The following is a 12,675-nucleotide window of genomic DNA, read 5'->3' as shown; positions in this document are numbered from 1 at the left end:
GAAAGAGGTGGGGGAGAGGGGGGGAGAGAGAGAGGAGAGAGGAGGGGAGAGAGAGAGAGAGAGAGATTTTTGATGTTCTTGTTTAAAACAACTTTTACATTTTTAAAAAAATGTCTATTTTTATTTTATGTGTATTGGTGTTTTGCCTACAAATATGTCTATGAGAAAATGTCAGATTCTGGAGTTATAGACAGTTGAGAGCTGCCATGTGGATGCTGGGACCCCAAATCTCTGGAAGAGCAGTCAGTCCCCTTAACTGCTGAGCAGTCTCTTCAGGCCTAGGACAAAACAACCTAACTGCACATTCTCAATTCAGCTTCCTTTCAGTTCTCTCCCCATAACACTCAAAGCAACAGAGGTCCTAACAACTTGGACAGATCTGAAGAACTGACATTTAAAAAGGCAGGTCATTGACTGGAGCTCACTACTCACCAGTCTAGCCCAACAAAAGAGTTAATGGGTTATTGGTGGGAGGGGTGGGCAAGAAAATTCTTGATGTCCACCCCTGTCTTGCAACCACAAAAGTATGTACATATAACACATCCAAAAGAATAAAAAAAAAAATCCGCACACAATAAACAAATGTCTCCAATGGACGTGTGTCTGTTCTTTTTCTCAACTATTATAAAGTGGTATATTAAACCAGAGAAGGACACAAGGGTGCTATGATTAAAGGCATGTGCCATGAAGCCCAGCTGAAATTGTTAAAAAATAAAACACACACACACAGGGAAAACAACCAACCCCACCTCCTTGCCCAAGGTTTGATAGAGTGCTGCCTGCAATGCCTTGTAAAGACCATGGGTTTAATCCCTATTCTCAAGGAGGACAAATCAAATCCTTACCCAATCTACTGCCTACCTTTTACACACAGACTACAAATGTGAGTTTAAGTTCTATCACTAACTAGCTATACAATTCTTTCCTGTTACAATATCTTTAAGAGACAAAATACACATGAAATACCTAACTCCCTTTAAACAAGGTCATTTCAAATACTGATTCATTTTAACACCTAACTTTTGAATATTATGGTAAACAGGTAATAAAAAGCAGCTTTGGGCCGGGCGGTGGTGTTGCAAGCCTTTAATCCCAGCACTCAGGAGGCAGAGGCAGGCGGATTTCTGAGTTCAAGGCCAGCCTGGTCTACAGAGTGAGTTCCAGGCCAGCCAGGGCTACACACAGAAACTCTGTCTCAAAAAAAAAAAAAGTAACTTTGAGATAAACAGATTGCTTCTCTATTTCTGCGATAAGAGCACACTGCCTACCTATGTATTTATTATCTTATTACAGATAATTAGGATACTTAAAGTTCTTTTGGGGAGGGAGGGGGAATTTTTCTGTATAGGCCTGGATGTCTTGGACTCATTCTGTAATCCAAGCTGGCCTTGAACTCAGAGATCTAGCTACTTCTGCCTCCCCGCTACTAAGTACTGGGATTAAAGGCATGCGCCCCCACTACTGCCCAAATTATCATTCTCAAAGTTCTTAACAGCTGGACCAAATTCCAATCACAGTTTTTGCCTCTAAAATAAGAACAAAAAGTTACATATAGGATCTTAAGATTCCAGGTAAAAGAAGTGCCAATGTAAATGAACAGAGATTGAAACCCAGAACTTTGGGGGGGGGGGGGAACTGAACTGGAAACAATAAAAACTTTATATTGCTGCCCTATTGGGTGGTTATTGTTCATTTAGCAATGTTATTTTGTATCTTAATAGCTAGTGCTGTTATAACTGCTTTCTGTTTCTTTAAAAAAAAAATTACTTTTTGGAAACTGAACTGGGTCCTCTTCAAGAGTAGCACACGCTCTTAACTACTGAGTTTGTCTCCAGCCTCGCTTTGCTTTCTGCTTTTGTCTCAGAGCAATAATGACAGATGATGTGGATATAGATGTTGAACTTCTGAGTTTTTAAACAGTTGTCTAAGTCATTTAACCAGTTCCTAATATTTTCTACCAGGAATTCTTTCTCAGAGAGTTATGGTAAATCTTAGACTATATTAAATGGCTTTGACTTTCATCCTCAAAAACAAATACTAAAATAGGAGTGAGTTATTAAGTGGTATCATGCATATGGAGTAAAACCACATAAAACTGGGCATGGTGGCACACATCTCTAAGCCTAGCATTTTGGAGACAGATCTTAGTAAGGTCCTGCTTAAAAACAAAACAATCAAAAACAGACCAGAACAAAAGTAGTCCAGCCTAAGTCACTTTGTCCTCAAAGACCTAAGACCACCACTGCCACCTACAAGTATCCAACAGACCACAATCAAAGACCCTGTCACCAGAGCATCACAAAACACAGGCAAGCACACTTACACATACACAGAGAAAAAAAAAAAATACAAAAATTTAAATCTTATTAAGCTTCACTGATCACCTGTTACTTAAATGAACTTAAAGTACTAACTAAAGTTACAAGAGATTAATCTCAATCTATAAGCAAACATGGCATATACTGACACATATATATTTCCTGTTCTCAAGCCTTACACAGAAGTCATATAACTGAAATAAAAAAAAAAATATATAAATAATGGAATTGCTGCAGACTAAGGTTATCTGAAGTGACATGCAAACACAGACAAGATGCCAATCTGGTAGAGGATTCAGACAATGAATTATAATCTGTTCTGCCTGGCTTCAGGTAAGTATCACTTGATAAGACAATTGACCATATTTTCTCTATACAAGTCAAGCAAATATATTTTTAATCTCATAGGCAATGTGCAACGTACACATCTCTATCTTATAAGTGTTTTCATCAACTTGCTTAATTATACTTCAGTGGTATAAGGCAAATGAAAGTTTTGATAAACTTCAATGTCAACAATTTCTAAAATTATGGCAATGTAATGGTTACAAACTATAAAAATAAACAAAAAAGAGCACACTTAGTGACTAAAATTTATACACTACCATAGTTATTTCATTTCTAAACTAATTAGTTTGATAAAGTAAAGATCATGCATACAAAGGCACACTCAATAAAACTTGTAAAAGAGTGCTTTATAATTGCTTAATACTCCTTTAGAATAAAGTAATACTTCTTACCTTCTGGAGTTGGAATGCACCCCAAGAAAATAAGGAGGGAAAAAAAAAGGTTTTAATTTTTCTTCACAAGTAACAATAAGCTCCCCCAAATAATTTATACCATGATCTTCCAGCAATACTACCAATCCTCAAATTAGTAATCATCATCTTACTACATAAAACATTACATTTTTTAAATGCACAAATTAATCCAAAACATTGTTGTCTAAAATCGCATGTTTAAATTCAACTATAGAGCCTAAGCTACTATAGAAAAATAATTCAAATACTTGAATTCTATGAAAAAGTATAACTATCAGAACAGCTTAGAGTTAAAGTGAGAATTTTGTAATAGTATTAATTTTCCCCATGCATTTTTATTACAAGGAGTTATAAAGCCATCAACAATGGCCTTAAGGGTTATTTGCTTCTCAGTGATCTATAATTTGATGCAAACTTATTAGATTATAATGTTGCTGCTGCTGCTGGGTATAGAGGCACTTGCATGTACTCTCAGATTTATGAATTCTAGGCCAACATACGCTATTTAGTAAATCCTGGCTGGAGAAAACAAAACGAAACAGCCAGCTGGGAAAGGTGGTATATACCTGTAATCTCATTACTTACAAGCTGCAATTTCTGGACCACCCTGAGTATTATGAGATCCTACCTAGCCCTCTCCCAAAAAAAGAAAACAAAAGCTTTGTCTATCAATACCTAAGGGTTTGTTTCTGTTTAACTTCTTCTTGACAATCCTACCAACTCTGCAGGCTTGACAACAGACTACAACTAGTGTATGAGAAGAGATAGGCTTAATACAGGGTCTAATCTTAGAAAAGCATGTTATTAACTTAATAAGAAAATGTACATGTGTGCTTTTGGGAGTTGTTTCTCACCCTCCACTCCTTCCATCATGAGATCCAAAGGTCAACCATAGGTGTATATAGCAAACCAACACCTTTATCTATTAGTCATCTTACCAACACAAAATATTCTTCATTCTTAAATTAGGCTTTTTCTAATGAAATCACTTTAGGGAAATTTAGCTTGGTAAATAGTCAAAAAAGATCTACTTTCCAGAGATAATGATTTCTACCATAAAATAGTGACAATGGACTCTTTATTTTGTTTGTTATAAAAGCACCACAAATGTATTTTTATTTTGATTTGGTGTTCTAAAAGAGTGTGGTAGTTTAAACAAGAATGGTCCCCATAGGGCTGACGAGATCAGCAGGTAAAGGTCCTAAGTTCAAATCCAAGTAACCACATGGTGGCTCACAACCACCCGTTATGAGATCTGATGCCCTCATCTGGTGCATCTGACAGCTTCAGTGTACTTATTTATAATAATAAATAAATTTAAAAAAAAAAAGTGGTCCCCATAACTTCATATACCTGAATGCGTGGTCCCCAAATGTTTGGAAAGAATTAGGAGGTGTGGCCTTCTTGGAGAAGGTGTATCACTGAGAGTGTGATAGTTTCAAAAAGCCACCTAATTTCCAGTTACCTCATTTTCTGTCTCATGCTCTAGCACCCTATGTAACTGTTAACACAATTTAAAACTTTCTTTTATAAGATTCCTTGGTCATCATGTTTTATCCCAGCAACAGAAAAAGTAGCTAATAGATAGCCCTGCCAGCCTGGTATTCAATATGTAACCAAGGCTGGCTTTGAACTTACAGCACTTTTTTCAGCTTCCAGAACATGGAGATTACAAATGTGCCCCCACCACACCTACTTTTTGGTTCAAGTTTCTTTTTTTTGTTTTTTTGTTTTTTTGGGTTTTTTTTGGTTTTTTCGAGACAGGGTTTCTCTGTGAAGCCCTGGCTGTCCTGGAACTCACTCTGTAGATCAGGCCTGCCTCTGTCTCCCAAGTGTTGGGATTAAAGGCGTGCAACAAGACTGCACGGTTTGATTCAAGTTTCTTATCTTTTTCGAAGTAACTCCAAGGTAGATGGTCAAATTTATCTCAATATACAAAATGAATGACATCATTTTAACATTTCTTGATAACAGAAAGTTTTAATTATGCAATAATGATTATATACTATCATAACAAGACACTTAGAAATTGGAGTGCATTATCTTTGACCCTATCTACTACATTTCAAGATTAAATACTTGTTTATGTATTCATTTTTAAATGTGCATGTGCGTGTATGCGTTTGGGTGCATGTGCCACAAAATGCATGCGGAGACCAAAGGACAACTTCCAGAAATCATCTATCTCCCTATTCCAACTGTGAGTTCTGGAGATTGAACTCAGATCATTAGATTAGCATGAGCTTTAACTCCTTGAAACACCTTAGCAGCTCTTTTTTTTTTTAATTTTTGAAGGATCTTGCTATGTTGCCCAAGTTGGTCTTGAACTCATAGACACAAGTGATCTTCCCTTAGTGGATCTTTAACTATAGGCAGTGTCCTGATGTCCTACAAAGACTTTCTCTTGACACATATAGTAAATTTTTCCCATTTCATTCTTGTTAGCAAATCTTATTTGTTCTTACACTGCATACTCTAGAAGTTGACATTTAGTCATTTTTATCCAATAATTACCAACCTCAGTATACCAAAAGTACAAAGTTATAGGTAAAGGCATAAAGGTGACTCCAGACCTTCCGAAGAATTAACATGCATAGGTTTTAAAAGATAAATACCTTACCTTCTCATGAAGAGTTTGCTTTACTTATTTTTGATTTTATATATACTGACTTAAAAACTACAAAGACTGACAGATGAATAAAACTGAAGTTCAAAAAGTATATTATACTAATCAATGTGTAAGACAAAGAATACTAAGTATTATTAAATACTCAAACCAAACACAATCATTACTAGTAATAGTTTAATAACTTGCCTGATTTCTTTCAGTCCTTCTCTCTGGATAACCTGAAGAATTTCTTTATGACTCATGGGCGTATTAGGGTATTTTTCTAAGACCTGAAAAACAAGGAAATAATAATGAATTAATTCTTATTTTATTTCACATTCTGATTCTTATAATTGTATATTATTATGACTATGTCAATAATTAGATCTAAAACATAAATATCTAGAGATTTCATCCAGACTTTTCCCTCAGCCATAAACAGTAAATCAAATTCTAAAGCAGAAACAGACCAAAAAGGTTAAAATTAACATTTGAATTACTCAACGAATATGAAATTGCTTAATTCTAGTCTCCATTCCCAAGCCCTATCCTATCCCTACCTGTGTGACCTATCACTGTGCATATCTTAAGATTCTCTATTTTAGCCAGTCAGTGATGGCACATGCCTTTAAGCCCAGCACTTGGGAGGCAGAGGCAGGTGGATTTCTGAGTTCGAGGCCAGCCTGGTCTACAGAGTGAGTTCCAGGACAGCCAGGGTTACACAGAGGAAACCCTGTCTTGAAAAAACAAAACAAAACAAAACAAAACAAAACAAAAAAAAAAAAAGAATTAAAAAAAGAAAAAAAAGAGAAAAAAAGTATTTACCACCCCAAAAGCCTTATATAAGGGAACTAATACTTCTGTAATCTTTGAGATGACTCACACATGCAGAGTGAGAAAGGTTATGAATAAGAAGTCTGTGCTACACAAGATACACAGTAAAGAAAAACTTTGAAGAAAAACTATCAAATTTGAATCAGGTATAATGGAACATGCCTTTAATCCCAACACCTGGGAGGCAGAGGCAATGGGATCTGAGTTCAAGGCCAACCTGGTCTACAAAGAAGAGTTCTAGAATAGCCAGCTCCAAACAGAGAAACCCTATCCTGAACAACAATGGGGCTTGGCTGGAAAGATAGCTCAGCAGTGAAAACCATGGATGTTGTTCCAGGGGATCTGAGTTCAATTCCCAGCACCTGTATGAAGGTTCATTCAGTTCACAACCATCTATAACTCCAGTTCAAAGGAATCCAACACCATCTTCTGGCTTCCACAGCACCAGATATGCAGGCAAAAGGCCAAAACACATTTATAACATTTTTTAAAAGCCAACTTTATTTTGAAGTTGTAGTAGTCAACAATGTCTGAACTGCAAGATTAATAGAAACAATTTTTTTAAGCAACAAAATTGTTTTAACTATCTGTGGGAGCTCAGACTCCATTTAATCAAGAGGAAGGGCATAAGATTCAGCAGGTTTAGCAGTGAATTGGAACCCAGGAACAACTAACATTTAAGTCTTCGTAGAGCTTCCGGTTTCTGTCTGTGCCCTGGAGTTGACCTGGTGCCACAACTCTCCATACCCAAATACTGTTGGGAGAGAGCTGGTCTCCCAGGAGTGCTGACACACCTGAGAGCACAGGTGAGACCACAACTTCTGCTCAAATTCCAGGCCCAAGAGGGACCTGCCTAGAACCATCTGGACACAGGAACTAAGGGAATGGACCAAGACAGGATCCTTCCGGTTTCCATCTGGATCCTGGAGTTGATCCTGTGCCATAGCTCTCTATACCCAAATTCATCCAGGAAAAAACTAGTTTCCCAAGAATGCTGACACACGGGCTGGTGAGATGGATCAGCAGATAAGAGCACAGACTGCTCTTCAGAATGTCTTGAGTTCAAATCCCAGCAACCACATGGTGGCTCACAACCATCTGTAATGAGATCTGATGCCCTCTTCTGGCGAGTCTGAAGACAGCTACAATGTACTTATGTATAATAATAAATAAGTCTTTAAAAAAAAATGCTGACACACAGGCTTACAGGAGGGACAAGCTACTGTCAGAGACATCAAGGCCAGCTAACACCACAGATAACCAGATGGCTAGAGGCAAGTGCAAAAACAAGCAACAGAAAGCAAGGCTACTTAGTATCATCAGATCCCAGTTCTCCCACCACAGCAAGCCCTGGATACTCCAACACACTAGAAAAGCAAGACTCTGATTTAAAAATCACATCTCATAACGATGATAGAGGACTTTAAGAAGGACATAAATAAATCCCTTAAAGAAACAGGTAAACAAGTAGAAACCCTTAAAGAGGAAACACAAAAATCCCTTAAGAATTACAGGAAAACACAACCAAACAGATGAAGGAATTGAACAAAACCATCCAGGACCTAAAAATGGAAATCACAAAGGGAGACAACCCTGGAGATAGAAATCCTAGGAAAGAGATCAGGAGTCATAGACTCAAGCATCACCCACAGAATACAAGAGAGAACCTAGATGCAGAAGATTACATAGAAAACATTGACACAACACTCAAAAAAAATGCAAATTGCAAAAAGCTCCTAACCCAAAACACCCAGGAAATCAAGGACACAATGATAAGACCAAACCTAAGGATGATAGGTATAAAAGAGAGTGAAGATTCCCAACTTAAGGGGCCAGTAAACATCTTCAACAAAATTATAGAAGAAAATCTCCCTAACCTANAGAAAGAGATGCCCATGAACATACAAGAAGCCTACAGAACTCCAAATAGACTGGACCAGAAAAGAAATTCCTCCCGACACATAATAATCAGAACAAATGTACTACATAAAGATAGAATATTAAAAGCAGCAAGGGAAAAGGGCCAAGTAATATATAAAGGCAGGCCTATCAGAATTACACCAGACTTCTCACCAGAGACTATGAAAGCCAGAAGATCCTGGTCAGAGGTCATACAGACCCTAAGAAAGCACAAATAAAAGCCCAGGCTACTATATCCACAAAACTCTCAATTATCATAAATGGAGAAACCAAATTTACACAAAATCTCTCCATAAATCCAGTCCTACAAAGGATAATAGATGGAAAACTCCAACACAAGGAGGGAAACTACACCCGAGAAAAANCAAGAAAGTAATCTTCTTTCAACAAACCCAAAAGAAGACAGACACACAAACATAACTCCACCTCTAACAACAAAAACAAGAAGCAACAATCACTTTTCTTTAATACCTCTTAACATCAATGGACTCAATTCNCCAATAAAAAGACATAATAGACTAACAGACTAGAGACTCCAAAGAACCAAATGAGCCTATCAAAAAATGGGGAACAGAGCTAACAGAGAATTTTTAACTGAGGAAACTTGGACTGCCAAGAAACATTTAAAGAAATGTTTAATGGGGACTGGAGAGATGGCTCAGCGGTTAAGAGCATTGATTGCTCTTCCAAAAGTCCTGAGTTCAAATCCCAGCAACCATATAGTGGCTCACAACCATCTGTAATGGAACCCAATGTCCTCTTCAGATATGTCTGAAGGCAGCTACAGTGTACTTACATATAATAAATAAATAAATCTTTAAAAAAAAAAAAAAGAAATGTTTAACATCCTTAGTCATCAGAGAAATGCAAATCAAATCAACCCTGAGATTCCACCTCACACATGCAGTCAGAATGGCTAAGATCAAAAACTCAGGTGACAGCAGATTCTGTTGAGGATGTGAAGAAAGAGGAACACTCCTCCATTACTGGTGGGATTGCAAGCTGGTACAACAATCAGTCTGGCGGTTCCTCAGAAAATTGGATATAGTATTACCTGAGGACCCAGCTATACCACTCCTGGCCATATACCCAAAAGATGCTCCAACATGTAACAAGGACACATGGCCCACTATGTTCAGAGCAGCCTTATTTATAATAGCTAGAGGCTGGAACAACCCAGATGCCCCTCAACAGAGGAATGGATACAGAAAATGTGGCACATTTATACAATAGAGTACTACTCAGCTATTAAAAACAATGACTTCAAGAAATTAGCAGACAAACGGATGGATCTAGAAAATATCATCCTGAGTAAGGTAACACAGTCACAAAAGAACACACATGGTATGTATGCACTCACTGGTAAGTGAATATTAGGCAAAGAGCGTGGAATACCCAAGATACAACTCATGGACCACATGAAGAGGAAGAAAGACCAAAGAGTGGGTGCTTCAGTCCTACTTAGAAGGGAGAACAATATAATCAAGGGAAGTAGAGGGTGGGAGGGACTATGGAGAAAGAGAGGAGCAGAATCAGGTAATTGAACAGAGGTGTGTAGCAATGGGGGATGAGAAACTGGGGGTAGCAACCAGAAAGTTCCAGATGCCAAAAAAGTAAGAGCCTCCCAGGAACCTACAGGGATGACATTAGCTGAAATACCCTGCAAAGTTGAGGGAGAACCTGTCAAGGTCATATCCAGAGGTTAGGAGCCCCTATCCCCACCCCCACCCCCAGTTGAGGGATGGGGCTACCCACCCATATCCAAAACTTTAACTCAGAATTGTTCCTGTCTAAAGGAAATACAGGGACAAAGAGCAGAACAGAGACTGAAGGAAAGGCCTTTCACTTTGTACACCAGGCTAAGCTTGAACTCACGAAGATCTGCCTGCCTCTGCCTCCTGAGTGCTGAAATTAAATACATGCACCACCATGGGAGGTCCAACTCCTTGGTTTGACATACAATTTACTTACTCCTTGTCATATCATTCCTAGAGGAACTAAGTAAGCATAATGTGATCTTACTCAGAAAACTCTTGGAACCTCAAGCATATCTTCCATTTGTTCACTTAATTTGAATTTTCTGTGTGTATATACATGTTCATGTATGTATGACTGTGGGTAAAGGTCAGAGGTCAACCTCAAGTACATTCTGAAGTAGCAGCCCTCCACCTTCCTCTTTAAGACATTTTCTCACTTGGGCCTGGAGCTAAACAATAGGTTGGACTGGCTGTTGGCCAGGGATCTGGCAGACTTTCTTCCCCAACCCTAAGACTACAAGCATACACTACTATATGGCTTTTATGTGGGTGCTGAGGATTCAAACTTAAGTAGTAGTAAGCACTTGACCAACTGAACCATCTTTCCAGCACTGTTTTGGTTTTCTTTGTTTTGGAAATAAGGTCTCATGTAGCCTAAAGAACCTTTAAACTTGCAACCCTCCCTCCATATGCCCCAAGTACTGAGGTTATAGCCCACGCACCATGGGCTGCTTCTACCATGCCCACTTTTGAACTATATTCTTTACCACAATAGATGATAACTAGCCGGGCGTGGTGGCGCACGACTTTAATCCCAGCACTCTGGAGGCAGAGGCAGGCGGATTTCTGAGTTCGAGGCCAGCCTGCTCTACAGAGTTCCAGGACAGCCAGGGCTACACAGAGAAACCCTGTCTCAAAAAACCAAAAAACCAAAAAAAAAAAAAAGATGATAACTATTTGTATGACTAAAAGCTGAGCCCTATGTGTCTTAAAGAATCAAACCTGGAGGTGGTTATCAGGGATCTCTCCCACAAAAAGAAACTGAAGAGCCTGTTGCTAAGAGACAATGCTCTAAAAGAATAGCTGAAAGTTTTTAAGGCAGAAAAGAAATGCTTTCAGAAAGAATATGAACAATAAATAATGAAAGAACAAGTCAGGCACATCGGCCTACTCCAGTACTTAAAAGGCAGAATGATCAGAAGCTCAAGGCCACCCGTGACTGCATAGGGATTCTATGCTATGGGCCACATGAAACTCTGCCTCAGAAAATATAAAAGTGACATAAAAGAGTAGGTGGTTGGGGGGCTGGAGAGAAGTATCAGTGCTTAAAGGGCTATTTTTCCAAGAGATCTGGGTTCAATTCCCAACACCCACACAGCAGCTCACAGCTACAACTCCAATTTCAGGGGATTCAATGCCCTCTTCTAACCTCCAAGATATGCACACAGATATGCACACCAATGTGCACACAGTATACAAAGATACATACAGGCAAACATGTAAAATAAAATAATAAATTTGAAAACTAGTAAGAGCGAATACATGGTGAGCATAATAAGTGGGCTATTCTCATGAACTTTAAATTTTTTTCATGATAAAACTCAAGAATTATAGTTCCTCATGGACTTTCCAATTTGCAGTGTCATAAGACAACGACAATATATACAAGTGATAATAAAGGGAGCTACATAGTGATAAGTAAAATAGTGATTCTAAACATACTCTTGAGAAAAGAAGTAAGTATATGCAGTATTCTCTAGAGCAATGGAGAGGTAGGGACAACAAACACAGTGAGACAATTGAAGAAGGTGTCCCACACCAATCATAGCTGAGGCTAGGTGACTGAGGCAGGAAGATCAACAGAAATTTGAGGTCAGTTTGGACTACAGTTAGAGGCTCTATCTCAAAGGAACAAGTAAGTGGAAAGTGATTCCTAAGACCCCACCATTCCTAGGAATCTGGCAGTCAGTGCTTGCTAGGAAGTAGTAAGAGGCATTTTCTTCAGTGGCTCTGCTGACCACAAGCCTGTAATAACCCCTCATCCATGCACCTGTTTATCAACCCAAATGAAAAAAATCACTGGGCCCCCAAACTGTTTACAAAGAAAGTAGAAGGGGAACCAGCTGCAAAGAGGAAGATTTCAGCAGAAGATCAACAAGGATAACAGAGTATGAAAATCTCATTATTATGTATACTTAATATACATTAATAGAAAACATTAAAGATAAGTAAGCCAGGCAAAGTGGCTCACAACTATAAGCTCAGCACTCAAGGCCAACTTCAATACTTCACAGGTTCCAAGCCGGTAAGGGTTATATTGCAAGACTTGACCTCACCAAACAAACAAAATGACTAATAGCAATAAAGAAATGGTACAATTTCCAAGAAAGACCAACGTGTAGATACTCCATTCCTCCTTAGAATAGGGAACAAAATACCCATGAAAGGAGTTACAGAGACAAATTTTGGAGCTAAGA

General features: G+C 38.4%; 1 protein-coding gene across 1 annotated transcript in view; it reads right to left on the bottom strand.

Moving 5' to 3' along the window:
- Asxl2 (ASXL transcriptional regulator 2) overlaps window positions 1-12,675 on the bottom strand; it is a 48,969-nt gene that overhangs the window by 28,814 nt on the left and 7,480 nt on the right. The window contains exon 2 of the mRNA XM_029541197.1: window positions 5,895-5,977. Within this exon, the coding sequence (XP_029397057.1) occupies window positions 5,895-5,977 (83 nt within the window). The remainder of the gene's footprint in view (window positions 1-5,894; window positions 5,978-12,675) is intronic.

The sequence above is a fragment of the Mus pahari genome, chromosome 7 (assembly GCF_900095145.1).
Source record: "Mus pahari chromosome 7, PAHARI_EIJ_v1.1, whole genome shotgun sequence".
NCBI classification, from domain to species: domain Eukaryota; kingdom Metazoa; phylum Chordata; class Mammalia; order Rodentia; family Muridae; genus Mus; species Mus pahari.
Note: the sequence above shows the minus strand (reverse complement) of the source record. Positions and strands in the feature narration are given on the sequence as shown.